This window comes from Hyperolius riggenbachi, chromosome 4, assembly GCF_040937935.1.
Source record: "Hyperolius riggenbachi isolate aHypRig1 chromosome 4, aHypRig1.pri, whole genome shotgun sequence".
NCBI classification, from domain to species: Eukaryota; Metazoa; Chordata; class Amphibia; order Anura; family Hyperoliidae; genus Hyperolius; species Hyperolius riggenbachi.
The window spans coordinates 407,686,803-407,714,741 of record NC_090649.1 but is presented as its reverse complement, the minus strand read 5'-3'; the positions used below and the strand labels follow the sequence as shown (position 1 = coordinate 407,714,741).

The following is a 27,939-nucleotide window of genomic DNA, read 5'->3' as shown; positions in this document are numbered from 1 at the left end:
CTTGCTATTCACTGCTAAAGTCGGCATGAAACTACACGAAAATTACGTGAAATTTTACGTGAAATTAGGAATAACCATACAAAATCCATTGAATGTACAAAGCGTATTACAAATAGGCGTAATTGCGAAAATTTACATTAAAATTTGTGTAATCGTAATTTCCGGTAGCTGATTATGATCATCATTACAAATGATCTGTGCTGGGGGGAGAACACCAGCCTGATCCAGAGGATGGCTAAGCAAAGACTGTTCTTCCTGAGACAACTGAGGAACTTTAGTATGCCACAGTATCTGTTGACTTGCTTCTATACCACCACCATCGAGTCTAGCCTATGCTCCTCCATTGTCGTCTGGTACTCAGGTGCACCCGCAAGTGATTGACTCAAACTTCAAAGAGTCATCAACACTGCGGAGAGAATCATCGGGTCACCCCTGCCACCTCTGGACCTCTTACACACTAACCGGCTGAGGTCTAGGGCATATAAGATACTGAACAACCACTCCCACCCTAGCAGGCAATTCTTCAACCGCCTCCCCTTGGGTCGCCGCCTCAGAACCATCTCCACCAGAACCACCAGGAACTCTTTCTTCCCTCAGGCGGTCATTCTCCTGAACTCGCTCACCCTCTCTGCATAGGTCCCTAGTGTCACTGCATTGTAGCCTTTGCGCCCTGTCTCTGCGATGTTAACTCCCCCTCTGTTTATCTGCATGTATTTAAGCCTATTTACAGTATATGTCTGTAAACTGTTCCATTATCTAATGCTGTGTGTATCATAAGCAATTCCAGGTGCGACCTTGCTGAATCATATTGTAATTATTATATTTCATGCTCAAAGTCTCCCTTTAGAGACTATCTGTGTGTAGCACGGGAACCAGGCACTGTACAGAACAGCTCCTGAGATTGCAGCACGTTACTACTTGAACTCAGCGATATTGCAAAGCACCACCAATCTGGAAGTACAACCTGCCTATTCCAACACATTCATATTCATAAACTATCATCAGAAACCAAATAACATGTTCTTCTTAAACAATATATATTTATAAGACTATTTTCATTAAGATAATTGCATTCTCAAGTACATACATGCACAGAATAGCAGTTCTATAACATACAACGAACACACACAAAAACTGACAGGTGATACTTTAAGAGTTAGGGAACTAATACTTAAAAATGTGTAAATTGTCACTCCCAGTATGTACAGTAAAAGCTGTTATTTCATGCCTATTTGAATAGTAAATTAGCTGCAGTGTGTGCCAACCCCTGTAGGAAAAATGTATTTCTAAAATGTTCCCTCTGCTTCAGAAAAATTCCCTCCCTTCCTCTTGTTCTAAAAATTTTCTTTTCCAGGTCACCACTGACCTAATAGAGGAATTACTCTTGTTATTGATTTATAAAGCACCAACATATTCTGTGGTCCTGTACAAAGAAACATGGGGTACATAATAATACAGACAATGGTATACAAGATATTATAAGAGTATACAGTAAACTAGCACTTTAGTTGTGTTATTTTAGTTAAAGGGAATGTCCGAGTAAAATAAAAAAACAAGTTCTACTTGCCTTGGGCTTCCTCCAGCCCCTGGGAGTTGATATGTCCCTCGCCACAGCTCCGGTGTCCCAGGGTCCCCTATGTTTCAGTTGCCGACTTCGCCAAGTACGCATTTTCTGTGAGCAAGATCATGCTAAAGTGGCCTGGAAGGTTCTGCGCAGGTGCAGTAGTTCTGCGCCAGCTCAGAATGCTCAAGGCCACGTGAGCACAAACGCGCACTCACACATGCACATACGATGCTGACCTGGGGACATCAACATCTGAATCGGTGGGGACCCTGGGACACCAGAGCTGCGGCGAGGGACATAGCTGTTCCCAGAGGCTGGAGGAAGCCCCGGATAAGTAGAGCTTTTTTTTGGGGGGGGGAGGTCCTCGGATGTTTCCTTTAAATAAGAAAAGGTCAGAGGAGATTTATGTTTTTGAGTTGGAGATGACATAAGCTAGTTAAAGAGTGAATATGAGGAATAAAAGAGAGAGATGAGTCAAAAGTTATCCCTAAGCACCATACTTTAAGAACTTTGAGTAAGTTGCCAAGACTGGGCATGTCAATGGAAAAGAGAAGAGCCTTGAGGTACCCCCACAGACAAAGGATGTGGAGAAGATATCTGATCTGAGTAGGAGACTGTGGAAGATCCTCCAGAGAGATAAGAAGATATCCAGGAGAGAGCAAGTCCCTTTATACCTGCAGATGAAAGTATCTGTAACAGTAAGGTGTGGGTGACAGTATCAAATGCTGATGACAGATCAAGAAGGATGAGTATGGAATAATGACCTGTGGTTTTAGAAGAAGATCATTGGCCACATTAGTAAAAGCTGTTTCTGTGGAGTGGTTAGAGCAAACGGCAGACTGGAACCAGAGCCGGGACAAGGTCCTCCAGCACCCAAGGCTGAGACACCAAAATGCGCCCCTCCATCCCTGCCACCCCAACCATCACACACTGATTGCTATTAGACTAAGAGGTGCCCCGGGGCTCCCAACACCTTAATCTCTAGTTATCTGGCTTGCAGTCACTGCCATGTATCCCCTTTTCTTATTTCTTTCTGCTTCAAACACAATTAGGAATGACAGCTGAATGAATTCTGCTCCCCCTCCTAGACTGCGCCCTGAGGCTGGAGCCTCTCCAGCCTATGCCTCGGCCTGGCACTGGCACTGATCAAGCAGTGAGTTAGCAGAATAATGGCTTAATTCAGCATGTATATGGCATTCAAGTAATTTGGATGCAAATGGGAGAAGTGACACAGGGCAGTAGTTAGGGCCCGTTCAGACTGCAAAACGCGGACGGCCACGCATGCAGAATGCAACGCGTACGAACGCACGCCATCCGCGTTCGTATGCGTTGCATGGCTGATCCCATCACTGAAAAGTGAATGGGACAGCCGCGCGTTTTTGTAAAATCTGTGTGCAGCATGCGTTCCTGGACCGCACAGGTCCGGAACGCATGCAGTGTGAACATCAGACAGTGCACTCTATGCACTGTCTGATGTCCTGCGTGTTGGCCCCCCCACACGCGTTTCCAAAACGCGGCTGGAAACGCGTGCGGTCTGAGTGTGGTGGGATCTAGAGATGTTTCTTCAAGTAGTGGTGTCACAACAGCCTTTTTGAGTGAGGAAAGAAAGATGAGATGCTGGTGGAGAGGGATAGGTTAAATATTGATGTGAATCAAATTACCCCAATCAAAGTCTTCAACTGTTGGTTAATTAACAAGGTGTCAATTAGTTAATCAGCAGCTTATGACAGCCTCATACTGTATCTCTTCTTGGATCAATGGAAATGTTAATGTTAGGAGAACATTGTGCCCATTATTACACCTGAAGCTATAGAGTGGAAAAGAGCACTTAATATGACTTGTTTTTGCGAAATGACTACTATTCGAGCTCATCATTAATTAAGACTTTAGAAAACATAGGGCAAGGGCTGATTAGGACTTAGTTTAGAGTATTAGAACAGTACATAGTAGAATATGTGTTACTGATATTCTTCTACATCAGCTTTGTGAGGGTATTTTGTCTGTAATTTTAGTGGTCCTCCCCTATCGCCTTAACATAACCAATCTCGTTATCAGTTATGCTGGGTCAGATCGAATATTTCCAACATGTCCGATCTGCTTTCCGATCGATTTCCGAGAATTGTCCGATCGATTTCTATTCACTTCAATAGGAAATCAATTGGAAAATTCTCGGAAATCGATCAGAAAGCATATAGGACATGTTGGAAATAATCGATCTGACAGTAAATCGGACAGAAAATGTCATAGTGTGTACCCAGCATTAGTCTCCTTTTTGATGCCTTACAATGTTAACTTGTTCCTGATGCCTAACACTAAACTTTAGGCACATCCTGTTGAAGCTCGCAAGGGGTGGGCGCAATCCTTAGGTGGATGGATCACAACACGTGGAGTGCTTCTATTGGTCCAGGCCGTTGAAGTGCACACAGAGGCAGCATACATGTTGTGAAGCTGGCATGGCCCCAGTGGTGTGAGCTGGATACCAGCAGAGCTATGCACAGTACCAGAGTATGAAGCCAGACAGGATGCTGTATATGCCCGACTTGCATCCAGAGCAGGTGAAGAGGTTGCCATGAGGATTTGTACTTCATGGTGCGAGTGATTCTCTTTCATTACCTGTGACTATACGGCTGGAACATGCTATACAACATCAGTTGCCCTCCGATCCCACCACTAAGACGATGCCGGATTCACATGCGGTACCGGTACCTGTGTGAGAATATGATAGGGAGAGAGTGTGGTTTGGACAGTGATGTCGTAATGGAGCGCTCCAAAACTGATTTTAATTGGCTTTAATGCTGAATTAGCAATTGATTATTAAATAAAGATTGCCTTTGATATGTTTATTACCTATTGAGTAATTGTGCTTTTTTGTTTACAGTAAGCTTAACACTAAACTTCTCCCTAAACTTATCCAGTTTGTGGCACCTAACTCTAACCTTCCCATAACATTAGCCCCTTCCCAATGTTTAAAGAGACCCTGTATAAAAAAAGCCCCTCCCTGGGGGGTACTTACCTCAGGAGGGGGAAGCCTCAGGGTCCCAATCAGGCTTTCCCCATCCCTGTAGCTGCAGGCAATCCGGCGCTGGCTCCCCCGAAGTTTCCCGCAGTCCTCGCTGGACAAGCCTGACAAGGCTTGATATATTTACCTTCTCTGGCTCCAGCGGGTGGCGCTGTAGCGGCTCTCAGCACGGTGACGGAAATAGACTGAAATAGCCGATCTCTGTCGGGTCCGCTCTACTGCGCAGGCGCAGGAGACTTTCTCCTGCACAGTAGAGCGGACCGACAACGATCGGCTATTTCCACCTATATCCGAGTGGAGAGCCAATACTGCACCTGCGCTGGAGCCGGGAAGGTAAATATTTACATCCCCGCTGTTCGGAGGGGCACAGCGAGACACAGGAGGACGGCGGAAGCCTATATAGGATTCGTAGGCTTCCCCCACCCGAGGTGAGTACCCCCCAGGGGAACTTTTTTTAGTTACAGGTTTTTTTTAATACTATCCTGCTCCACTAACATTCGGATGCCTAGCTTTAACCTTCTAATCCTGACAAGCAAAACTAACTTTCTCTCTATGCTATTCCCTAACCCTAACCCTCCTAAATCTATGCCGCAACCTAACAGCTAATCTTTACCAATATTCACCTAACACCTTCCATTGTCTTCAGTAGCTAGCCTTTTGCCTATATAACTGCTCAATACCAGCACTAAAACCATCCTATTACCTACATCCTACCTTTTCAAGAGGCCACCAAAATTGAAAATATGGAAATTAACTATTCCTCTGTAACAATTGGAATGAATGGGGATAAAAGGTCTAATATTGAAGCTTTTTAATCACATACTAAAAATATATTAACTTCTTGAAGCTGAAATGTCATTCATATAGGAACAATAATACTTTAAATAAGGACTACAATTCTACACAACTGAGAAAAGATTGCATGTTGGCGGTAGTGGATACCGTACAGCGGTGAATTAAAGCAAATCTGGAGTGAAGATAAACGTATGAGACAATGAATTGTTATGTAAACAGTCCATTACACAATCGTTGTGGGATATTGGGCACAGCGGTGGGGAGGAGGGCCGGACCCCCCTCCCTCGCCTGGGTCCCCCGATCAGCGCTCCCCTCTAGCTTTTAAGTGCAGCAACACATTAATACCAGGCAGCGGGCTGGGATAAATCACCTCTTCCACATTCCAGCATGCATTCCACTCTCGTCACTTCCTGCAAGGCTGCCCACTGTATTGTAAGTGGACGGCATTGCAGGAAGTGGTGAGAGTGGAACGCACGCTGGAACGCAGAAGAGGTGAGTCATCCCTGCCCGCTGCCTGGTATTAATGCGCTGCTGCTGCACCTAAAAGCTAGAGGGGGAGCGCAGATCGGGGGACCTTGGTAAGGGAGGGGGGGGGTCCGACACCCCTCCCTGCTGCTGTGCCCAATATCCCCTTCCTGCCCGCTACTCCCTTCAGCTCAGCGGCCCCCACACCCATGGCTGGGTAGGGGGTGGCTCACAAGTTTGCCTCAGCCGGCAAAAAGTCTAGAACTGGCCCTGGAGAGAGGAGCACAGCTGCGAAGATGAAGAGGATCCTGGATGGCAGTGAGGGGGTCGTGGAGGATCGGGAAGGCATTCCTTTACCGTGATATCAAACTTTTTGTTTTTTTTATTCACTTCAGGTTTACTTTAACATGCCAATCCCTCACTTACTTCCTCACTGACAGTTTCTGAATATGGAGAATTAACTCTTTGTTTTCAACTGACTGCTGTACCAAACTACCCTATTATGCATATGGATTCATAAGTGGGAGCAGCAGTACTTATTTTTAAGCAGTCTCTAGGAGACAAATGGAGGCTGACATATTTATTTCATTTTAAACAATACCAGTTGCCTGGCAGCCCCGTTAATCTTTATGGTTTTAATAGTGTCTGAATCATACACCTGAAACAAGCATGCAGCTAATCCAGTCAGATTTTCAGATTTTATTTAGAAAAATCTGATCTGCATGCTTGTTCAGGGTCTAAAGCTACGTACACACGTACGTGCCGAACGCCGAACGATTGTTTAATGAGGATTCATAAAATGGTCGTGAAAAGGTTGATGAAGAGGTGAAAACGATACGATCGTTAGCAAACGAACGATACGGAAGTAACGTGGCAATCTACATATTCCAAATGATGCATTTGTTAAGGAAAACGGAAGAAACGTCATTGTTAATGGCCGATAGAAAAAAGGAAGTTGCGGCGTCAAACGAACGATCTTTACATCAGTATGCCAATATCAATATACATTACTATTAAAACATTATTACATAAAAAAAATTATAAAAATATACACATACAGAAACACGCATATATTTTACAACATTTACAGCCTTTTCATAGTACTCATAATACAACATAAGATGCCTTTCAAAAATACAAATAGTGTTTGCACCTGCCCATATGTTTTGTAACGATCGTTTTGGAACGATCTTTATACACACAAAGCTTTTTATGACGATGGTCGTTACAAAAAATCCGCCAGGACGGATCGTTCTTTTCCATCGAGATCAGTTTTTTTGTTCGTTGGAGTTAATGATCGTTTGCGTCCTTTTTGTAACGATTGTCGTTTGGAATGATCGGGGAACAATAGTTTCAAACGACTATAGTCGCAGTCCAGCGCTGCGTAATATGTTGGCGCGTTATAAATACAATAAATAAATAAAATAAATAATGTGTGTACTCACCTTAAGGCTATAAGTATTAGATGCAGAGGATCAGCAGGACAGTCAGGCACTCTATATTGTTTAAAAGGAAATAAATGTCTGCCTCCATAACCCCCTAACTTCCAGTGTGCTTTATCTGGCAATTAAAAAAAAACAAGTTTTAACTCCCCTGTGGCTTCTTCCAGCCCCTAGAAGTCGTTGGGTCCCACGATGCAATTCCGCTCTCCCCTCTGCCTTCAATCCCCCCTCTATAAGATTGTGACCCGTGCCCGGGTCGAGATCATCTACGCATACGCGGACGCGCCTCTTGTGATCACGCTCCCATCACCAGGAGAGCTCTGCACTTGCACAGTTTATTTCTCTTTGAATTGCTCATAAGAGGCGCACCCACACATGCGCAGAAGATCCCGGCTGTGGTTCATGATCTAATGGAGGGGAAGGTGGAGGCGAAGGGGAGAGTGGAACTGCGGTGTGGGACCTAACGACTTCTAGGGGCTGGAAGGAGCCCCAAGTGAGTGAAACTTTTTTTTTAAATGCCAGATGAATCCTTTAAATCAATTCAGTGTTTTGTAGAACAGCATTAAAGCTCAACTTTAGGCCCAATAATGAAGATGCAACGTACACCCTTCCCCCGACCAGGATCAGGAGTAGCAATTATGTAGCCACTCTGGCTGTTTCCTCCAGATCTGGAGTAGAGGCACTGAAACGAGCCTCAGGCCTGGAACCCACTGCAAATCGCTATCACAAACACTAGTGTTTTTAATTAGCGTTTTGTAAACAATTTCATAAGTGTTTTCCGGCGATTTTGGTAGCGATTTTAAAAAGTGTAAGCTTTTTGCCAGAGATTGTGATAGCGATTTGCGATTAGCAATTTTAATTTTGATTGGTCCTTTCAAATTATTATAATTTTTTTACAGTTTGCAGTCATTTAAAATCGCAGTAAAATCGCTATGTGTAGCGATTCATGAGCTATTTGCCATCACTTCAATACTTTACATTGAAGCGCAAACGCTCCCAAAATGCTGCATGTCCTGCGATTTTGATTTTGCTTATCGCAATCACTACTAATTTTTTACATTTATTTACATTGGCAAAGCATTCAGGGAAAGTGCTAGCAGTTTAAAGCGCTCTCTAAATGCTCAAAAAATAGTTTTTAAGCTGTGCCTCTCCATTAACATGCCCAGAACTTAGAAAATGGCTTACCCTGGAGTGGACCATCAGTGAGGAATTGGGATACACAGTGATTAAAGAGGCACTATAGTGACGTCTAGTACAATGCAGTAAATTTTTCAGGATACCCATTTTTATGGTAATTTTCCTGGTTTCAGCATCAAAAACACTTCCTATAGCTATATAGTGCTGTATATTGACTGTAGCCCTGCACTCCCAGTGATGCTTACCCTAGGCTAATGAGCTATGTGGAATTCTCCATCCCAGAGCATCCTGGGAGACCAGGTATATTTTGTACTGGCTTTGGAATTCTCAGTAGAGTCTAGATTTAAGCACTTTATTGTCATTGTGTAACACAACAAAATTATTTGTCATGGTAGTAACCAAACATTCTACATAGCTGCACCTGACAGGACTAAATATGTCTCCGGCTGTGATTAATTTCAGAATGTAAATCCAGGTGAGGAAAAATTGTACAATATACAAACACTGATTAAATAAAATAAATGAGTACTGTAAATAAAAATATAGGTACTACTTTAACCAGCATTATTAGGAAGTGTATTTGGCTTTCCAGGGACACAAAGAAATTATTTGCCTATTTACTCAGTGATGCATCCTGGGATTTGATACAAAGCTGTATAATTGCAAATACATTCTGTGTTAAGAAGGCAAATGTATATTCAGCATAGCTTTTTCAGTAAAGACGCTTCTAGGTACATTTCAGTCCCTTACAAAGGCCCTGTGGAATTGGCTCTCCATGGCTTACAGAGACCCTGTAACAAAAATGTCATCCTTTTTTGTACTACCCTACAAGTTCCTAAACCTATTCTAATGTGCTCTAGCTTACTACAGCACTTTCTACTATCACCGTCTCTGTAATAAATCAACTTATCTCTCTCCTGTCGGATTTGTCGCCCTGTGTCTGGAAGGATGCTAACTCTTCAGTTTGTTGATCTGTTATGCACATGTCCCCCCTCCCCCTCCAGGCCCCCTCTATGCACACTCCCGTGTGTGTTATTTAGATTAGGCAGCCTCTCTGCTCTCTCCAGTGAGAGAAGAGAGCTTTACAAGATGGATAAATCGAGCTGGGCTGTCACATTCTGAGGAATTACAGACACCGCAGAGCTGTCTGCAGGAAGAAACAATCAGCCTGTCACTCTTCAGTGGATGAGAGCTGCAGGAGGAAAAAAGGTAAACACACAAATGATCTCTTGAGATTCAAAAGGAAGGCTGTATACAGCCTGCTTGTGTATGGATGTATTTTCTATGTGTGGACATACTGTACATCAACCTACTTCCGGTTTCGGTGGCCATTTTGTTTGTTTATAAACAAACTTTTAAAAACAGTTTTTGACTACTTTTAATGCAGCGAAATTGTGACAGAGGGGAATAGGAGATGTCCCCTTCTCCACTGGTATGTTTATGTAACGTTTGCGGAATCGTTTTCGTGGTCAGCGCACAAGATGCGCACTGACACAGCGAAAACCCTCCACAAGCGTATAATTAGGTGAACCCAGGCTAGGTGCAATGCACCAGCAGAGGGCAATTCCCACCGGCAGATGGCGCTGTGGAGTGCAGACGAGCACAGCCTCTGCACAGGCACAAATGTCAGATGGGAATTGTACAGATCAAGACAATGCAGGGCTGAACAGCCCTTAAAGAGAAAGAGCACAGGTACAGGATGAATGTGTGTTCACCAATCTAGTCGCGACCCTGCGACGGTGAACACACATCAGCAGAAACAATAGAAGGAACGCGATCGCGAGAAAGGCGATCGGCAGAAGTGACACAAGACAGATCAGAACAGAACACGAGAAGAGCAAAGGCACAGCAAACGACAATGAAAAAATAACGAAAACAACAAACGCTAACTAAACGCGAACACCGTACTCATTCGCAACAGCGAACACGTTCACAGCGCGGTCTCCGCACGTTAAGCACAACAGAGACAAGCACGCCACCCTAACTAACCACTGACAGACAAACACAGAACAGAGGACGTGAGCGCTTGCTTAACGGTTACCTCACTGAGCCTACAGCAAACGTTCGTATCAGACAAGACAGACAAATGGAAAACAGGAATAAGAAAGGAAAGATCCACTGCTCTTTCCATCAGAGCAAGTGCGATCCGGGTTCAGGAACAGGCTAGGAAAGATCCACTGCTCTTACCGCCAGAGCGAGTGCGATCCTGGTTCAGGAACAGGAAAGGGACGATCCACTGCTCTTTCCGCCAGAGCGAGTGCGATCCAGGTACAGAAAAAGGATTGCAGATCAGAAGGATCCACAGCCGCTACTACTAGGGGCTAGTGCGATCCAAGCAAGACAGGCAGATGAGATAGCTGGTAGCAACCGTTGCTCCAGCTATACTCAAAGAAAGCAGATCAGAAGGATCCACAGCCGCTACCGCTAGAGGCTAGTGCGATCCAAGCAAGACAGACAGATGAGATAGCTGGTAGCAACCACTGCTCCAGCTATACTCCAAGAAAGCAGATCAGAAGGATCCACAGCCGCTACCCCTAGAGGCTAGTGCGATCCAAGCAAGACAGATGAATAGAAGGGGCTACCAGTAGCAACCGCTGCTCTGATTAGCACCCCCAGACAGACAGAACGATTTCCTAACAACCACCGTTGGTCACAGGACAATCGCAACAGAGAGGCAATACAAACAAAACAGATAACAATCTAACTGCACTAGGGAAGCTGCCTAGTGCAGTCCCAAGAATTACTCTAAGATAACTTTAACAAGAAATAGCACGGCTGACACTCTAGGAGTGTTTCAACAAACCAAGATGGATGACCAGCAAAGCATTCTGGGAGCAGAAGGCTTTTATACTGCCAGCCCTCAAAGGAGACAGCTGGGCAATATGGATGTATGCAAATCCCTCAGCAAAGCAACTCTGAAAGTTGCAAGATGAAGCCAGGTCTCTTTTCCAGAGACCTGCATCCCTCAGACATAAGGAATGGTCAAACAGCTGTCTGCCTGTGCAGCCAGCTGAGCGGATCATTACAGTTTACTTTTGTGAGATTTTAACAATACAGATTCTCTTTAAAGTGCACCAGAGACAAACAACAACAAAAAATGTATACCTACCTGGGGCTTGCTATGGCCCCATTTTGAAATGATCACTTCTTCAACATCCTCCGCCACCTCCTCACTCTCCTGTTAGCAGCTGGGAGCGATCTGTGTGCGGCACACACACGCGGGCGGGCCGCGCATGTGCAGTGCACCCCGACTCGCCAAGCTATTGGGACTGCTAACGGTAGAATAAGAAGGCGGCGGAGGACGTCGAGGGAGCGAATGGTGTGGAGGGGCTGGAGAAAGCCCCAGGTAGGTATACATTTTTATTTATGTTCATCTCAGGGCCACTTTAACTACATACTCTGTAACAGGCATTAAAATAACATCAGTGTATTCACTAATATGTTGAGAATGTACATTTTCAGTTACACATTCGCAACAAACATATTGTTATTAGTTTTATGAGCTTTATTTTTAATAAGCAGCACTGTACAGTAAATAGGAGAAACATTACAAAATTATGCAGTAGAAAAGAAACAGGTCACATATTACAAGATTCAATATGCAAGTAAGGAAGCATATGTACAAAGTAGTGTGGTGCCAAGTGGTTAAGCACAGGCAGTAGACATGGGGAGGGGGAGGCCCTGCCAAACAGGTTTACAATCTAGGGGAATAAAGACACATGGTGGAAGGCAGTGGAGTGTCAATTTAGAGGAGGAGTCTAAGATGAAGATGATAGAGGGTAAGCAAGGATGAACAGGTGGGTCCTTAGGTCCAATTTGAAGGTGAGGTAAGCCTGATGCAAAATTGAGGAGAGTTCAAAAGAGTTGGGGCTGCTTTGAAGAAGTCCTGCAGCCTTGCATGTGAGCAAGTAATGCATGGGATAGACATCGATAGACATCTGCAGAGTGTTGGAGCAGCAAAGAGAGTGATTAGGGCAGCATTTCTCAACCATTTCATCCTGGAGGAACCCTTCAAATACTTTTTTTGAATCTCGAGGAACCTCTGCAATTATTTAGCAGGGGGCTTGGTCTTTAAAAGTAGATATGGCTATTTATTTCACTACTCCCATTTCAATGTCCATCATTATACTGTCTCCTTATTCTAGTGGTTTTTTTTTACTACTGTGCTCATTATTACAATTTAGTGCTTCTTTTTACAGTGCCTATATAATGTGCTCTATTATACTTCTCCCACGATGGGAGAAAATGTCAAGGAACACCTGCAGAGAACTCAAGGAACCCTGGTTGAGAAAGCCTGAATTAGGGGAATATCTCTGAATGAGATCCAAAAGGTGCAAGGTGAAGGTTTGGTGGATATATTTTTATGTCGGGAAGAGTAGTTCAAAGTTAATTTCTGAGCATCAGTGAATGGTTCTATGTGTAACATAGTCCTTTGTACTTATCCATTGCAAGTCTGGTGTCCATTGCAAGTCTGATGTCCATTGCAAGTTTGATGTCCATTGCAAGTCTGATGTCACAGCGGAAGAATGCAGTGTAATCCAGCCCTAAAGCAGTCAGAAAACATGGCCGCACTTGTTATTACACATGCTCTATTGATTCATGTCAGGTTTGATGACCTTTCAAGAGAAATTACACTTTTGTTTTTTTGTATTTTTTTTTTTGGAGGGGGGGGGGGGGGTTCTGGTTTTTTTTAAAGACTCAGTACTCTCAGTTTGGCTCTGTATGTTGCAAGGAATACCCTACTGCTACAAGGAATAATGATGAACATTATTTCAGATGGATTATTTTTCTTTTATGATATGTGTGTATAACACACAGTCATTTCACAGTTTTTACAATAGAAACTGAGACAAAAGTGCCAATGTTTGTTACCAGCAGGGCAGTGGAGTCATTTTGGGTGCCTGGAGTCGGGGTTGGAGTCGGTGGTTTCATAAAGGAGGAGTCGGAGTTGGAGTCGGATGATTTTTGTACCGACTCCACAGCCCTGGTTACCAGCCAAAGGATTTTTGCAGGTTTTAAAAATGAGTAAGGGCTGGTACCCACTAGGGCGATTCTGGCAGCATTCTGGGATTGCAGACAATCGCCGGCATTTCCCCAAGACACTTTGCCAATGAAAATGTGTTGTGGGGAACCCACTAGTGTGATTGCGATTAGGGGTAATCGCAGGACATGTAGCATTTTGAGTGAATTAGCGCTCAATGCTAAAGTATATAAGTGCTGCAAAATCGCTTTTCAAAGCGATTTTGCAACGCTTTGGGGGGCCGAGCGATTACGATTTGAATAAACTTTATAATACTCACCAGGTGTCCGGATTTTCTGCTTCTGTCCGTCGACGCTCCCCCTAAAGAAAGAAGTTACAGGCGCTTCTCTGATTGGTCACAGAGAAGAACCTATGACCTCTTCCTTTAAGATGTGGGGCTACGGGTGAAAGTCAGACACCTGGTAAGTATAATAAAGTTTTGATTAATAAATAAAAAATGATACGCTGATCGGAAGGGCTGTACAGCGCTTCTAATGGCCCATACTCACGGGCTACAAATGTCACCGCAACAGGTCGCCCGTGAGTATGCGGCGTTGCACGGGCGCGCACCCCGAACTGTCGCTCATCGCTGATGTCGCCGGGCGATTGAACCGCTCAATCGCCTGGCGACAGTCGCCACCGCAACTCCGCCGGAACTGTCGCTAGTCCGCGTGAGTACGCGGACTAGCGACAGCAACAAGATAAGAAATGCATTGGGCTTCCGGCTGGGGGGAGGAGCAACAGCGACAGCTTCCGCCGCATTAGTTGCCAGGTCCCTCCGCCGTGTGTATGCGGAGGGACCTGGCGACGAGCTGTCGCCGGCCTGTCGCGCGCACACTCACGTGTGCTGGCGACAGGCCGAAAAGTTGCCCGTGAGTATGGGCCATAAGTGTTGGGGAATCATGAGTGCAGTTGCACTAGGAATCACTGTACACAGCGCTGCTGGGATTTTACAGCGCTGCAGTGATTTCTAGTGGGTTTCAGGTCTAACAGCGCTACTGTTCTGCACACTGTACTGTTCTGTCCTGCTGCAATTTAGGAGTTTCTGGGCAGTCTTGTCTTTTGGCATCAATACTCCACACGACTGTTGTCAAGGCAAGAAGAACATTTTTCATTTGTCAATTTTGGAAATGCTCAGCTGCCTAAAGATTGGACTGGAGGGATCATTTCTAATCTGATATGCAAAAGGACTTGTGTAGCACCCAACTTTATTCATGGTAACTGTAACTAAAGTGGAATTTCCCTACAGTGTAAGCTTATATTCCCAACACGAAAATCAACTTTTCTTTTCTATGACTCCCAGGGAATCTGCCTGCAGCACTCAGAGGGTTAATGAGAGGGGACAAGAGAGACTTAACTCTCCCAATAACACTTAACGATGTGATGCAGAAGGTGATACATTGATTGTCTGGGGACAAGGGGGGGAAGAAGAAAGATCCAAATGGTTGCAGCTACACTTGTGTTCACACCAGGACACATGTCCCCAGCTAATGACTGCCACTGAAGCGTCCCCAGCCTAGGTGATGATCATTAACAGCCTCCTGAGAGGTGTGAGCTGCCACCCTCTCTGGATTGGATGGCCCTGACCCCGCCCCCCGCGGCTCAGTCGCTAGGTGCTGCCCTGCAGTGGCCTTCACTTTCCACCTCGGGGCTGCGCGCTGCGGAGGCATCTGCTACCTGTGACAGGCAGTCACACTAATCCCACACGTCTCCCCAGCGCCTAATCCCATTAGCACACCTGAAATAATAGCATTGGCGACAAATGTCCTCTGCTTTCTGCTAGGGCGCTTGCTGGGCAGAAGTGACGATTGCTCTTTGCTGGTGATCAGTGATCATTAGGAGCAGAAAGTGGCTGTGACTGACACAAAGGGGACATCTGATGGGCAATCAGAGCACAAACTGTGTAGATTATTACATACATAGACACTAAAGATGATCTCTTGACTCCATTCCATAGAAAACATCTCTTGACTCCATTCCATGTAAACTTTTAGAGAACTTTATTATGCAGGTTTCTGTTGCCGTACATATGAGTGTCTATTGTGTGTACTTGTGCAGCAGCAGGACAATTATATATTTGTATGTCTATATATACTTAATATTTGCACTTTTCATTGCAATCATGGAGTTTAGACTGTAAGCTCTAGTGTGTTATCTCCAACTACATCCCCAGATCTCCTTCGCTTACTTATTTATCACGTTATACAAAAACAGATCTACTGAATACAGCTACATAAGTGTTTTATCCACTAGATAAAACAAATCAACTATGAATATTAATAAGCACACACCGGTGTAACAATCAGACGTCAAACAAGCTCACTGAAATATAAACATACCTCCCATGTCACTTGTTTGATATTGTAGAATAGAATAAAAAATAAACACTGTAAATATAAGAGTTAATTAAACATAACAAAACAATCCACTTCTTAAAATAAACGGTGGTACTCCTCAAGTAGGACAAAATCGATCAAGTTCAACTCAGATCAAGAAGGTGTTAAGTGTAATAAATTCCTATTAAAAGTATAATATACAATAGAAATACAATACAATGAAGGTAAGTATTTCAAATGTCTATCTTAACACGCATTCCCCATTAGGGCAAATGCTGTGTTTATAAAAAGGACGGAGAAAGTATTGTTGCTCTTAAGAAGTTGCTGACATCTATTTACTTATTTATTTATTTATTTTATATTTTTAGTGATTTATTTTTAACATTCTATGCGTATATGAACTTTTTTCTCTTATTACAATTGAATTCAATCAGCAGATTTATGCGAGATTACCACTTGTTGGTAGTAAGCATGATCTATGACAGGCAGCACCGATGTGAGCCAGAAGGGGAAGAGAAGGGGACATGGGGACAGCTTGATGGGGGTCCTTAGCTGGGGTGACACGGGTGGGTGACACAGAAGGCTGTGGTGCTTGTATTGGGGAAGCAGAGAGACTGATATTAAAAAATAAGTGAAAAGTAAGTGATTAAAACTGATGGGAAGCAAACAAGGGCAGTGTTAACATAATGAACGACTGGGAAAATTAATATTAATAATAATTATAATAATAATAATAGTGAACACATTTGTACGCTCTGGTTTCTGTCCTTTCCACACGCATCACATTACAGACCTTACTTTTAGTTTCTGAAATCGTCCTTCCTAAGTAAATATCAATTTGCCCATTTCTTGCATTTTAATTCAATGGTGTGAAACGACCTAATGACTTATCAATAGACAGTAAGAATGATAGGCCTTCTCCCCCGCTGTCTGCTGCTATCAATAAGGTGACCCCTTCTTGAGCGTCCTCTTTTGAGGGTGACTCTGGTAAGTTGACGAATGATAAATGCCTTTTTTAACGCTCTGACGTTAAATGGATTCCAAAAATTAAAACTTTCACTAAAAGTTAAACGGTTTCTTTACTGAGCACGAGAAAAGTTTAGTACAATTTGTTTTTTCAGTGGGTTTAAGACTGAGCTGTACAGTGTACAGAACAGTTACAATTATTTGTTCAGATAAGAGAACAATAGTTAGTATATTTGAAACCTGCTTCATAAAATCGTGTGTGTATGATCCTGAATTATAATCTGGGAAAAGAATGACAATTTTATGAGTCAATTAACAACCATCACCACAGATTTTCAGTTAAGTTTAATCTCATATTATCTGCCCCTTCACCCCCTAATAACAGGTGCAGGGATGAGTTAAATAGCATCTTAACGGTTAAAAGGGGGTCTATACATTCCCTATTGAAATTAAAATTATAACATACTAAAATCTGTATTTATTTCAGATCACTAATTACGTTTGTATGTACTGTTTCTGTCCTACTTAAAGAGTCTTTCGCTTCAGTTCTCAACTACTTTTATGTAGAACTGCGACCGTTTCTGCCTATACGCAACGCTAGGCATTGAAACATCAAACATATAAACACTATGAGGAATTGAGAGAACGAGATATTTATTTGTGTGGGAAATTGATCTGCCTCTATTTGCTGATGTTTTCCTTCGTGTTGATTGTGTCTGCGATGTATTTGTTTGTTTGTATGCCATTTCTAGGGCTCTCAGTTGACACTTGAACATAATCGCCGGTGCTTGTTGAAGCCTTCAAAAACAAAAGGGAAAAAAAATGAACTGTCGTTGAGCGCAGTTCAGTTTAGGAAAGTTCATTCAATCATCCCGCTACAAATACATAACAAAAAAATAAATACATTTTGTGTAAAAAAAACTTTGTATTTTAGCGAGCGGTTTTTCACGTATATCGTTTTATTAAGAAAGCGCAGGTTACCCAAACGTCCGCTAGGCGGCGCAAGAGGTCAACCTGCGAAATAAGCCCTTTATGGAACGACTTCGCTTGAGCCAAGGCTGTGTGTCTTTATCTCTTGCAAATTTCCGCGTGTGATTGTGGAAATTTAATATGTGACTAATGTTGGGGGGAAAAAGCAATGGGGCCTGCAAATAATTTGCATGCAGCAAAATTCTATTCTGCACTCCGGTAAATTGAATTTATCACAAAAGCAACGCTAAATAAAATCTATCACCCACCTTGGTTAATTAAAGTTTTGCCATACATGTTATTTCAACACGTTCGGTATCATAGGCATGCCAAGGCTGCAATACACATGATATAGAGCTTCATTAGCTCTCGCATGGCTTTCTATTGCACAAGACACAGGCAGAGAGGGGGAGAGTTACAGCCAGCCAGCCTGTGCTCAGCACTGTACTGTCACCACATGCAAATACAGGGATAAAACCACCTCTATAGATCAGGGCAGTAAAGAAGTGATGGATGGGGCAGGGTGCGGATTGTGGAAATAAAGTGGCGCATTTGCAAGCAATGACTATGCAAATATCAGAATTAACATGCAAGATTATTTTTCTCTTGTTTTATTTATTGACGATGTGAATTTCTGAGGTGTAAATAAGGACCAGTGCAAAATATTGCTAGAAGAAAAATACCAAGAAAGAGATGATAAAGGGATTGTACGGTATATTGCAAATACTGCCAGATTTATCTATCTATCTATCTATCTATCTATCTATCTATCTATCTATCTATCTATCTATCTATCTATCTGTCAGTCTATGTGCTTGTCTATGCATAGGGATTATATATATATATACATACATATATATTTATATATATATATATATATATATACACATAGATACATACTATGCAGTTTGATATGCACACGTTTATATATATATCACCAAGTTATATATGCACAAATGTCTTGTATATGCAGACGTGTGAATGATATAGATAGATAGATAGATAGATAGATAGATAGATAGATAGATAATTAGACATAATGATAGCTGTGTTAATATCCTCAGATTTACCCAATATAAATAATACTAAAGGTGGACTCAGGCTTTTAATATTATCATCAGATACTGAGTGATATATATATATACATACATATATATATATATAAATATATATATATATATATATATATATATATATATATATATATATATATATATATATATATATATATATATATATATATATATATATATATATATATATGTTGGTTAGGTTGTCCCGGTTGATATTTCACTCCAGGCGTGTAGTAGATGATGGAGATATTTCTTTAATGCGTGTAATTAGGAGGGAGAGCAGGCTGGGACAATGTGTGTTAACTGTTTGGGGTGCGGGGCCGGGGTGGGCGCTCTGCTGACCTCTAGCTGACTCCTGAACTGGACCAGGCGCCTTTTGTTTCCTGCAGCAGAATCCAGTAAACAAACCCCTCCAGTCTGTGCAGCCCGAGCCCTCTACATTCACTTCTCTCCCCTAATCCTGAACTGCGCTTCTCCTCCCGCTGCTCGCTTAGCTGCTCTCCCCCAGACAGAGAGGCAGCGGCTCCTCCCGGCTACCCTCCCCGCCAGCAGCATCTCCCATCCTTATCAGCGCCATTCCTGCATTATCTCCCCATGCCATTTCCATATCTACTTCTCTCGCTATCTCTGCTTTCCTCTTCCCCTTTCCACTCACCTTCCTTTTTTATTTTCTCATGGAGGATATTTAGATAAATGACTCCCAGTGAGAGGATCCACTAATGGAAGTTGAAGTCATTTAGGCACGTATTCAGTAACCAGCGATCGGAAACTCGATACCTCCTGCTAACTAGGGGCGACTTTTGAGAATCCACAAGTTATACAAGTCTTTCTGTTTAGGTGACACAGAACAGGGTCACCACCACTCCAAACCACACTAATAATCCAACCTAATATACATGTATGGAAATCTAAAGCAGGATAAATAGCTTTAGAGGGAAAAAAAAAGATAATGAAAGAAATATTTAGAGCCAAATAATTTAAGAGAGTCCAGGTTTTTTTTTTTATTGTGGAGTGTTTTATTTATTTATTTTATGTTTTCTTTTCACTAAAGAGATGATTAATTACAGCCTAGTTAGGCAGCGTTTATGGTCAATATATTACAGCAGAGTTGTCATGCCTGCGAGTTAAACTGTTTGCCAGCTGTAAAGCTCTTATCCTGCATTAGCTCTGGACAAACACTCCATGCTACTGTCTTGCCCATCACCATCATCATCAGTAAAGTGGTGGCCGGTGTTCCGACGTGATAACCTACACGTCGAATTTGCCTACATCCACTGTCAAACGTATACCAGGAGGATTAGGGTTAGGGTTGGGGGAGGGGAAGGGATAGTAAAAGTCTATGGGATGTAGAGGAGCACCGGCCTCCGGCCCGTCACAAAGTCCCTGTAAAGTTTACAGGTCTAGCTGCAGTCAGATTTCACGCTACACCAGTGACCAGACCAGCAGTTTTGCCAGTCCTGTCCTTGGTGACATTTATGGTCCTATTAATTTATTTTATTCTGAATGCATTAGCCAGTCAGGCACCCCAAAACTGACCCCATCGCTGTTAAGGCGTTGTGCTGTGAAGGTTCTAAGATCCCCACCATCTCCAACCGAGTCTTTGATAGGCCACATAGCTGAGGTACCCCCCAGTCCCCCACTGTAAAGAAGTTGTGTCATGTGAAGGCAACAGCTTACCATCTCCAGCTGAGTTTTTGATAGCCTCCATAGCTGAAGAGCCCCCAGTGCCAGAGTGTGACCCCTTGTTGGCTCCTCTGGAAGGTGGCAGCAGGTTTCTGAAGAGCTGCTGACCTAACCTTGTCCTTCATGCTGTCTCTTACCTCCCCAGTCCATCCATACACCGAGCGGCTCCCCTCGGGGCTAATTTCCAGCCATCTCCTCTACCTGGTCATTCTACATTCCCTGTAACAGCCACATCAAAAGACCCTTCACCTCGTCCCTGCTGGAAGGGCGTGCTCTGCAATGTGTGCTTCAAGTCACTCTGGCAGGGGAGAGATTTCAGGATCACACTTGGCTATTTCACTGCCTGATTTGACACTTTTGTTTCTCTCTGCTAAACACCTCGATGACAGGTCCTTCCTTTCCTCCTAAACGGCGAGCATCTCACAGCAGGATCCCTCGGATAAGCAGGGAGATAAGGGAGGGATGCCTGGTTAATTTACTATTTTGTGATTTTTTTTGAGAGAGAGAGTGTAGGCAGGGCAGGAAGCAGTCCCTAGATGACAGCACAACGTAATGCATTAGCGACCCTGACGAAGCTCTGAGAAGTCACAGACCAGCTTCGGACTTGACTCCTTCAGAGCTGGACAGGCAAGAGAAAGGATATACGACCTGCCTGCAGCAGTCATTGTTTACCGAGCGTAATTTATAGTGCTCGATGCGGGATAAAGAGGGGGCGACGAGCTGTTCTCATCACTCTATGGAGGCATATTTGCTTCCACGGATGACATGAGGCCGTCCGATCTCGCTGCTGCCCCACTGCTTTGCTGGGACGCGTCTCCTGCTTTTGCCGCGGTCACAGCGTAAAACGCCGATCGGCTTCGGGGGAAAGAAAACTCAGTTCTCCCCGCGGTGAAGTCTTGGCACTCCGCGCGCCCCGCTGATCGATTATTTGGTCATTGATTCCCCGTCTAACCAATGCAAGGCAGCCTCTGCCACGCCGGCCGGTGATTGGACGGGAGATTTCTACTGCTGCCTACTGAGATTTGGGCCAGCTCACTTCGCGCGATGCGGAGGGGGATCCTGTTCAGCATCTGCTCGCTGGGCTTTTCGGTGGCTGCTCCCAGCTGAATACAGCTCCCTGCGCTCCGGCTTTTTCCCATCTCTGTGCGGCGATCGCAGCTTCTGTGGTCTTATAAACTCACACTGCATCAGTCACAGGGAGAGAGATGTCCTGTGATCTGTCTGGGAGTGATAGTATGAGCTGATAGGGATACGTTTTAGGAAAACTCTCATTAAAATAAAGAAAGATATAAAGTTACTGTATGAAGTAGATGATACATCATGCTGGGCATACACGGTTTGATTTTGCTGCTCGATTCTCCCGCTCAATCAATTCCCGAATCCCCGCGTTATTCCACATGCGATTCTCTTATCTTCCGCTCGTTTTTCTTATCTTTTTGCATTGTCTTCAATGCGGAATCGAGCAGCGAAACGATCGGGTCGGAGATCGGACATGTCGAAAATTATCTATCGAGCCATCTAAATGGCTCAGAATCGAGCAGTGTACTCCCAGCATCAGAGGTCTTCTAATTGAATAGTCGCATGGAACGTTCAGAGAGCAGCGAGGTCACGAGATCAGGACTCCCATTGTAGCCAGCAGAGTGTGATGATCAATGATACAATGTTGTTCAATCTTCTATGTAACAGAAAGGTCAACTGAGTAAGTAGACGTTGTGTGTATACTTTAGGTAGTCCCTCATACTACACAGAAATGGTAAAGCTACGTACACACATGCGATAACTGTTGGCCGATAACTAACGTTTCAGCTGATGACTGTTATGTGTGTACAGTGGCCGGAGTCAATCTTGCCTGGGCATCGTTAAAGATCCATCTTGTTGGATCCTTAACGACCCCCATACCAGAGCATTACTGATCGCAATGCTATTTTTAACGCCCACTGACCGATTGAAACCGATCCGTTGTCCAACAGCCATCTTCCCTCCGTCCCCCACCCTATAGCAACAGAACACATCACTAGCCTCAAGACTGTGTCTGTACAGCATCATTCCCCGAATGGTCGCCCGAGGGATCGTTTCCACGATCCCGGATGAGCGGCAATACTTATATATGTTTACTTAGCTTTACCAAATGTATGTAGTAGAGGAGTCTATCAAGTGTACAGACTTTGAATAGATACTTTCGGTAGTCCCTCATATCACATAGATGTGGTAAGATTGTACATGCAATCCAGACTGAATCATTAGTGGGCACCTATAGAGTATATTCAGTTGCCTCCTCGAGGAGATTGACTATGGAGTTATAACAAAAAAAGAGCCATGTCACAATACCTTCTGTTTTAAGAAGGCTAACTTGTGTTTTACAAAGCATTTTTAGTTAGAGTGCTTTTTGGTCCTTTTTAGCCCCTTACACACTCCTAGGAGTTCTGGTTCACCATGAGGTTGTTGGGTAGCTTGACAGTGTGAATGAATCCCAGGTTTATGGGTGATCGCTGCTGCTGCACCCCCAGATCGCACAGCCAGGCTGCAGCACTGTGGAAGCTGCAGCGATCTGTAGAGAGAGCAGCAAAGCTGGAAGAGTTGCTCTTTTCTAGTTGAAAGGCTGGAGTAAATGTGCTGTTTCTCCTGTCTGGGATGTCCTCCTCCCCTCTTCTCTCTCTCCCCCCTCCTCCCTCCCCCCTCCACATGAGCTAGTTGAAGCAGCCCATTGCATTGTGTAAGACGCGACCTGTTATGGCCACCACTACTTCCGGGTTCCAGCATTCTGGTCCAAACCCAGCTCTCCGCCTGTGCAGCACACACATCACACGCGCAGCGGGGCTGGGAGCGAGCAGCATCGATCGGGGCTTCTTCAGGGCGACCTCAGACGTTTTCTCTCTCCCCCTCTCTGCAGAACTCGCGTGTAACACAGAGAGAGAGAGAAGAGAGAGAGGAGAAGGCAGCTCACACAGGACTGGCTGAGGGAAGAAGGAGCCTGAGCTTTCTGCCTGGTGCATCTGGACACTCTTTTCAGGGCTTTTGACCGGTGCAGATCGCCCATTGGATCATCATTCAATCACCACCTTGACAAGCTCACCTATGATTGACAGCTGAAGTGGCTGCAAGCCATGAGACTCCTGCTCGCTTGCTTCTAGGGGCACTTTTAAAACTCATTTTTGGGGGGAAAATAAGAGGAAATTTCTTTCGCCTTGGTCTTTGGGAAGAGTTCCATGCTGTACTATTCTGCTGTTTCTATGAGCTCCAGCAAGCTGAAGATTTGGTTTGAATTCTCAAGACACTGGAAACTTTAAAGGGGGATTTAATTTCGAGTTTTTATTATTTTTATTATTATTTTTTTATTTTTTATTATTTTTTTTCCTTTTTTTTTCTGGAGTGGCGTACTCGCTCGTGATCCACACTGGCCTTAAATAGGATATATCTGAGAGTGAAGTAGGAAGGAGTTAGGAAGGCCGATGGCTCAAAGGGTATGTACTGTATCTGAAGCATGTCTACAGCTGAGATGTCACTAGGGCTCGGCTCAGGCTCACAACTTTTATACTCATTATTTATTTTACTTTTTCTCATTGATGTTTCCATTCAATGACAGAACTCTAATGGGTTATTGTATAAACACATCCATAGAGGGTCATGCATAATGCACAGGGCAGGGGAGCATACATGCATGTCCTGTATATTATTATATAGATGCATGTCCTGTATATTATTAGTAGTAGTAGTAGTATCATCCATGCTATTGCCTTGCATAGGCTGCATTCATAGACAGTATACATCAAGGCACAAACTGACCACTAGACACCATTAACTTTTTACAAGTTGACAAGCTGGGAATTAGCACACAGAATTCAGCCCTGACTAATGCTGTGGGAACTTAGCTGATATATATATATATATATATATATATATATATATATATATATATATATATATATATATATATATATATATATATATATATATATATATATATATATATATATATATATATATATATATATATATTAACAACACAGGCACACATTACATTGCACTACACACACTGTATGTATGCTTCTACCATAGTAGTGTTATCACCATGTTTACTGTTGACAACGTGTGCCAAACACTAACACCATGCGACTGTGCTTGTGGACGAAGCCTGTGTGTGTGTGGATGTAAGCTCAGATCTAATCGCTCTGAGCAATCTGTCATTGCCACAGATCTGTGTTCTGAATGCACAAGGGAAGCTTATTAGCTGCCACTTAATTGTGACTATGTGCATATTATCAGCAGCGTTCCAATATTTATTACAAGTCATTTCACTTCCCATAGAGTGGTAAGCCAGTAAAGTACTTACCGTAGAAAGTTAGGTTCTCTCTGTCCCCTTGTGTTATAGCCAAGTGTCACCTACATGCACAAGCATTCAGTAATCATAGCCATTGATAATTCACTCCCCTCCCAGTCTATGGGACCCTGTGTACTTCTCACCACTGATTATACCTATTTTATTCTTATGAATTATTGAGAACAAGATCACCCTCATTTTAATTTCTAGGAACTAGAAACTGTTGTGCAGTGGTGTTTATAGCAAGGGCCAGTCAAGTTATTGGGTTATAATTGTCATAAGTGGTTATTCAGTGGAGTGATATGACACAGGACTTATTTATAAATGAATCCACATAGGCCATGAACTTCAGATCAGTTTGTAAGGTAAATTCAGAAGCGTGTGTAATATATATATATATATATATATATATCTATATCTATATCTATATCTATATATATATATATATATATATATATATACACCTATAGATCTGCAAATAGAGACACTTGAGTGAATGTGTGAATTATTTTATAATATATACATATATATATATATATATATATATATATATATATATATATATATATATATATATATATATATATATATATATACACATACAATAAACAAATCAACATGTGTGTGGAAATATTATTAGGGACACTGGAGTAAATGTGTGTTCCTGTGTGATATATATATATATATATATATATATATATATATATATATATATATATATATATATATATATAGATGGATAGTATGTATATGTATATATCACCACATATGGGCACAGCCATTTAAACTAATTCAGACACTTAAGGTGTGTGCTGTGCTCTGTGTGTGTGTTTAAACAATTTAAACATATCCATACATTCATTCATTCACCCATGGTCTGGCACATTTATCCACATAAATATATATATATGCATGGGTGCATTTGTAGGTATATATATATATATATATATATATATATATATATATATATATATATATATATATATATATATATATAATTTTAACCTACATATGCATGGTATACATGCATAGGTATATGTGTGTGTGGATAGGTCATAGGCTACTCGCATACGTGTATGTGCTGGTAGCCTATGTGGTGTAAGTAAGTTGTGTGTAGGTCCCAGGATTGCAGTTTTGCAGTTGCTCCCCATGTACACAGCAGCACAACCTGCATCATGGTGAGTATCATGGGCTCTGCACTGATACACTTGGCATAATTGGCCTGATGTGCACATTTTGGCATATGGATGCTGAATTAGGCGAGCCCTCCTTAGCTTAATTTTCAGCTTGATTTCCCAACTGTCACCTCTCAGACACTGTCACCTCTCGTGATTTTATTGGTCTTTCCATGTGAACAGTCTAGGGGGATACCTAATGAAATAAAATGCTAATCCTCCAGGCCTGGAGAAAGTGAACACATTCAGGGCCACCATTATGGAGGGGATGAAGTCAGCTGGAGGCCTCGCCATTTGCCCTGCCTTCCCTCAGTTGTCTCCAGGCTTTGCTGATCCTGTGTTTTCTGTCTACCATACAGTACGACGACTTGCCCCATTACGGTGGGATGGATGGAGTAGGGATCCCCGGTTCCATGTATGGGGATGTCCATGCTGCTAGGTCCATGCAGCCGGTTCACCATCTGAATCACGGGCCACCGCTGCACTCCCACCAATACCCGCACACGGCCCACACCAACGCTATGCCCCCCAGCATGGGCTCTTCAGTCAATGACGCTCTGAAGAGAGATAAAGATTCCATTTATGGGTAGGTACAGCTGGCACCCACTTTCACTCTCATAACAGTCTTTTCTCAAACTTTGTTTCCAGTCTGCACCATAAAGCATTGCCGACAGTCCCCCACCCTCATCTCCCCATACTTTCTCTGTGCTGTTCTGCCTGTGTGACTTGTGAGAGTGCAACTGAGTCAACCCCAGAGCAGTCCTCGGGATCAGGGGACGCTGAAGTAGCTGTGTATCTGCGAGGCCACAGGGTAGGGGTGTGATGTCACAGGGCTCAATCTGTATTGGAACTTTGGAAGTACTGAGCTGCAGGGCTGTAGTAGGTAGATGTGACTTTAGATAGCTAATCCACACTTTATAGCTTGTATTTTATAAAACATTTGTTACCCCTATAATGTAGGTAAACTTAAAAAAAATAAATAAATAAGGAATTATAAGTGGCGTTGTTATTATTAATACTACTACTGCTATTGTAATCACTGCTATTTTTATCATTATTATTAGTACTACTACTTCGATCAGCAGACATAAGTCAGCTAAACTGCATGCAGTATTTAAGGGAAACGTACTGAAAAGAATAATTATATTCTAACTCAATTCCTCCTTCCCGTTTCATTAATACTACACGTGTGACTGTGTATATAACGTTAGAACATATACATATGATATATATATATATATATATATATATATATATATATATATATATATATATATATATATATATATATATATATCCCCTACTTTCCTGTTTTACCGCACGGGTGTGGTGTTTGTACAGATTATGTACATTAGCCTCCTAAATTTAATTTTCTTTTTTACATTTTATTGTATATCTCTCTCTAAAATAGACATTGCATTGTCGTGCTAGAGTACCTTCATTTTCCCTATAGATGCCTTGAAAGGGCTTAAATAAATTAAACCAACACGCTCTGGTTAATGTGAAAACACGTGTAATCTCCCTAATTTGTCGCTTACTACTCCCTAATCTTTTGTAGCCATGGAGTTTATTTAGACGCATAGTTGTGCTGAGTTCTCCGGTATCTCTCCATCAGCCCCCCGAACACATCCCCAGCTTCGCCCACCACCCTCCACAGCAGCAGCCAGCACTGCAATTGGAATAAATGACTTTAAACACTTTTAATTGAGTTAAAAGGTTAATGGAATCCCCTCTCCTCATCCCTATTTAGCCGCATTAAAATATGAAGAGACTTGCCCCAGTCCTCCATAGTCTAAAGTGTTATTATGGCATTGCTAAATGGGGTGCCATAAAATCCACTAGTTTAAGGAACTTTTTTTTTTTAATTTAAAGAAATCAAATATTCTAATCCACATTCACGCCTGCCCTTTGCTGAGGTTTAAGAACTGATAGCGTAGATCTCAGTTCCTGGAAGCCTGCTAAAAAATCATTAAGCAG

The 27,939-nt window shown here is 42.8% G+C and overlaps 1 protein-coding gene across 2 annotated transcripts in view; it reads left to right on the top strand.

Annotated features, from left to right (window-relative positions):
* Positions 1-23,192: 23,192 nt before the first annotated feature.
* MEIS1 (Meis homeobox 1) overlaps positions 23,193-27,939 on the top strand; it is a 224,730-nt gene continuing 219,983 nt past the window's right edge. For both annotated transcript variants that reach the window (XM_068232322.1, XM_068232323.1), the window contains exons 1-2: positions 23,193-23,930; positions 26,322-26,548. In XM_068232322.1, coding sequence (XP_068088423.1) covers positions 23,919-23,930; positions 26,322-26,548 — 239 coding nt within the window. In that variant the 5' untranslated portion in view covers positions 23,193-23,918. The remainder of the gene's footprint in view (positions 23,931-26,321; positions 26,549-27,939) is intronic.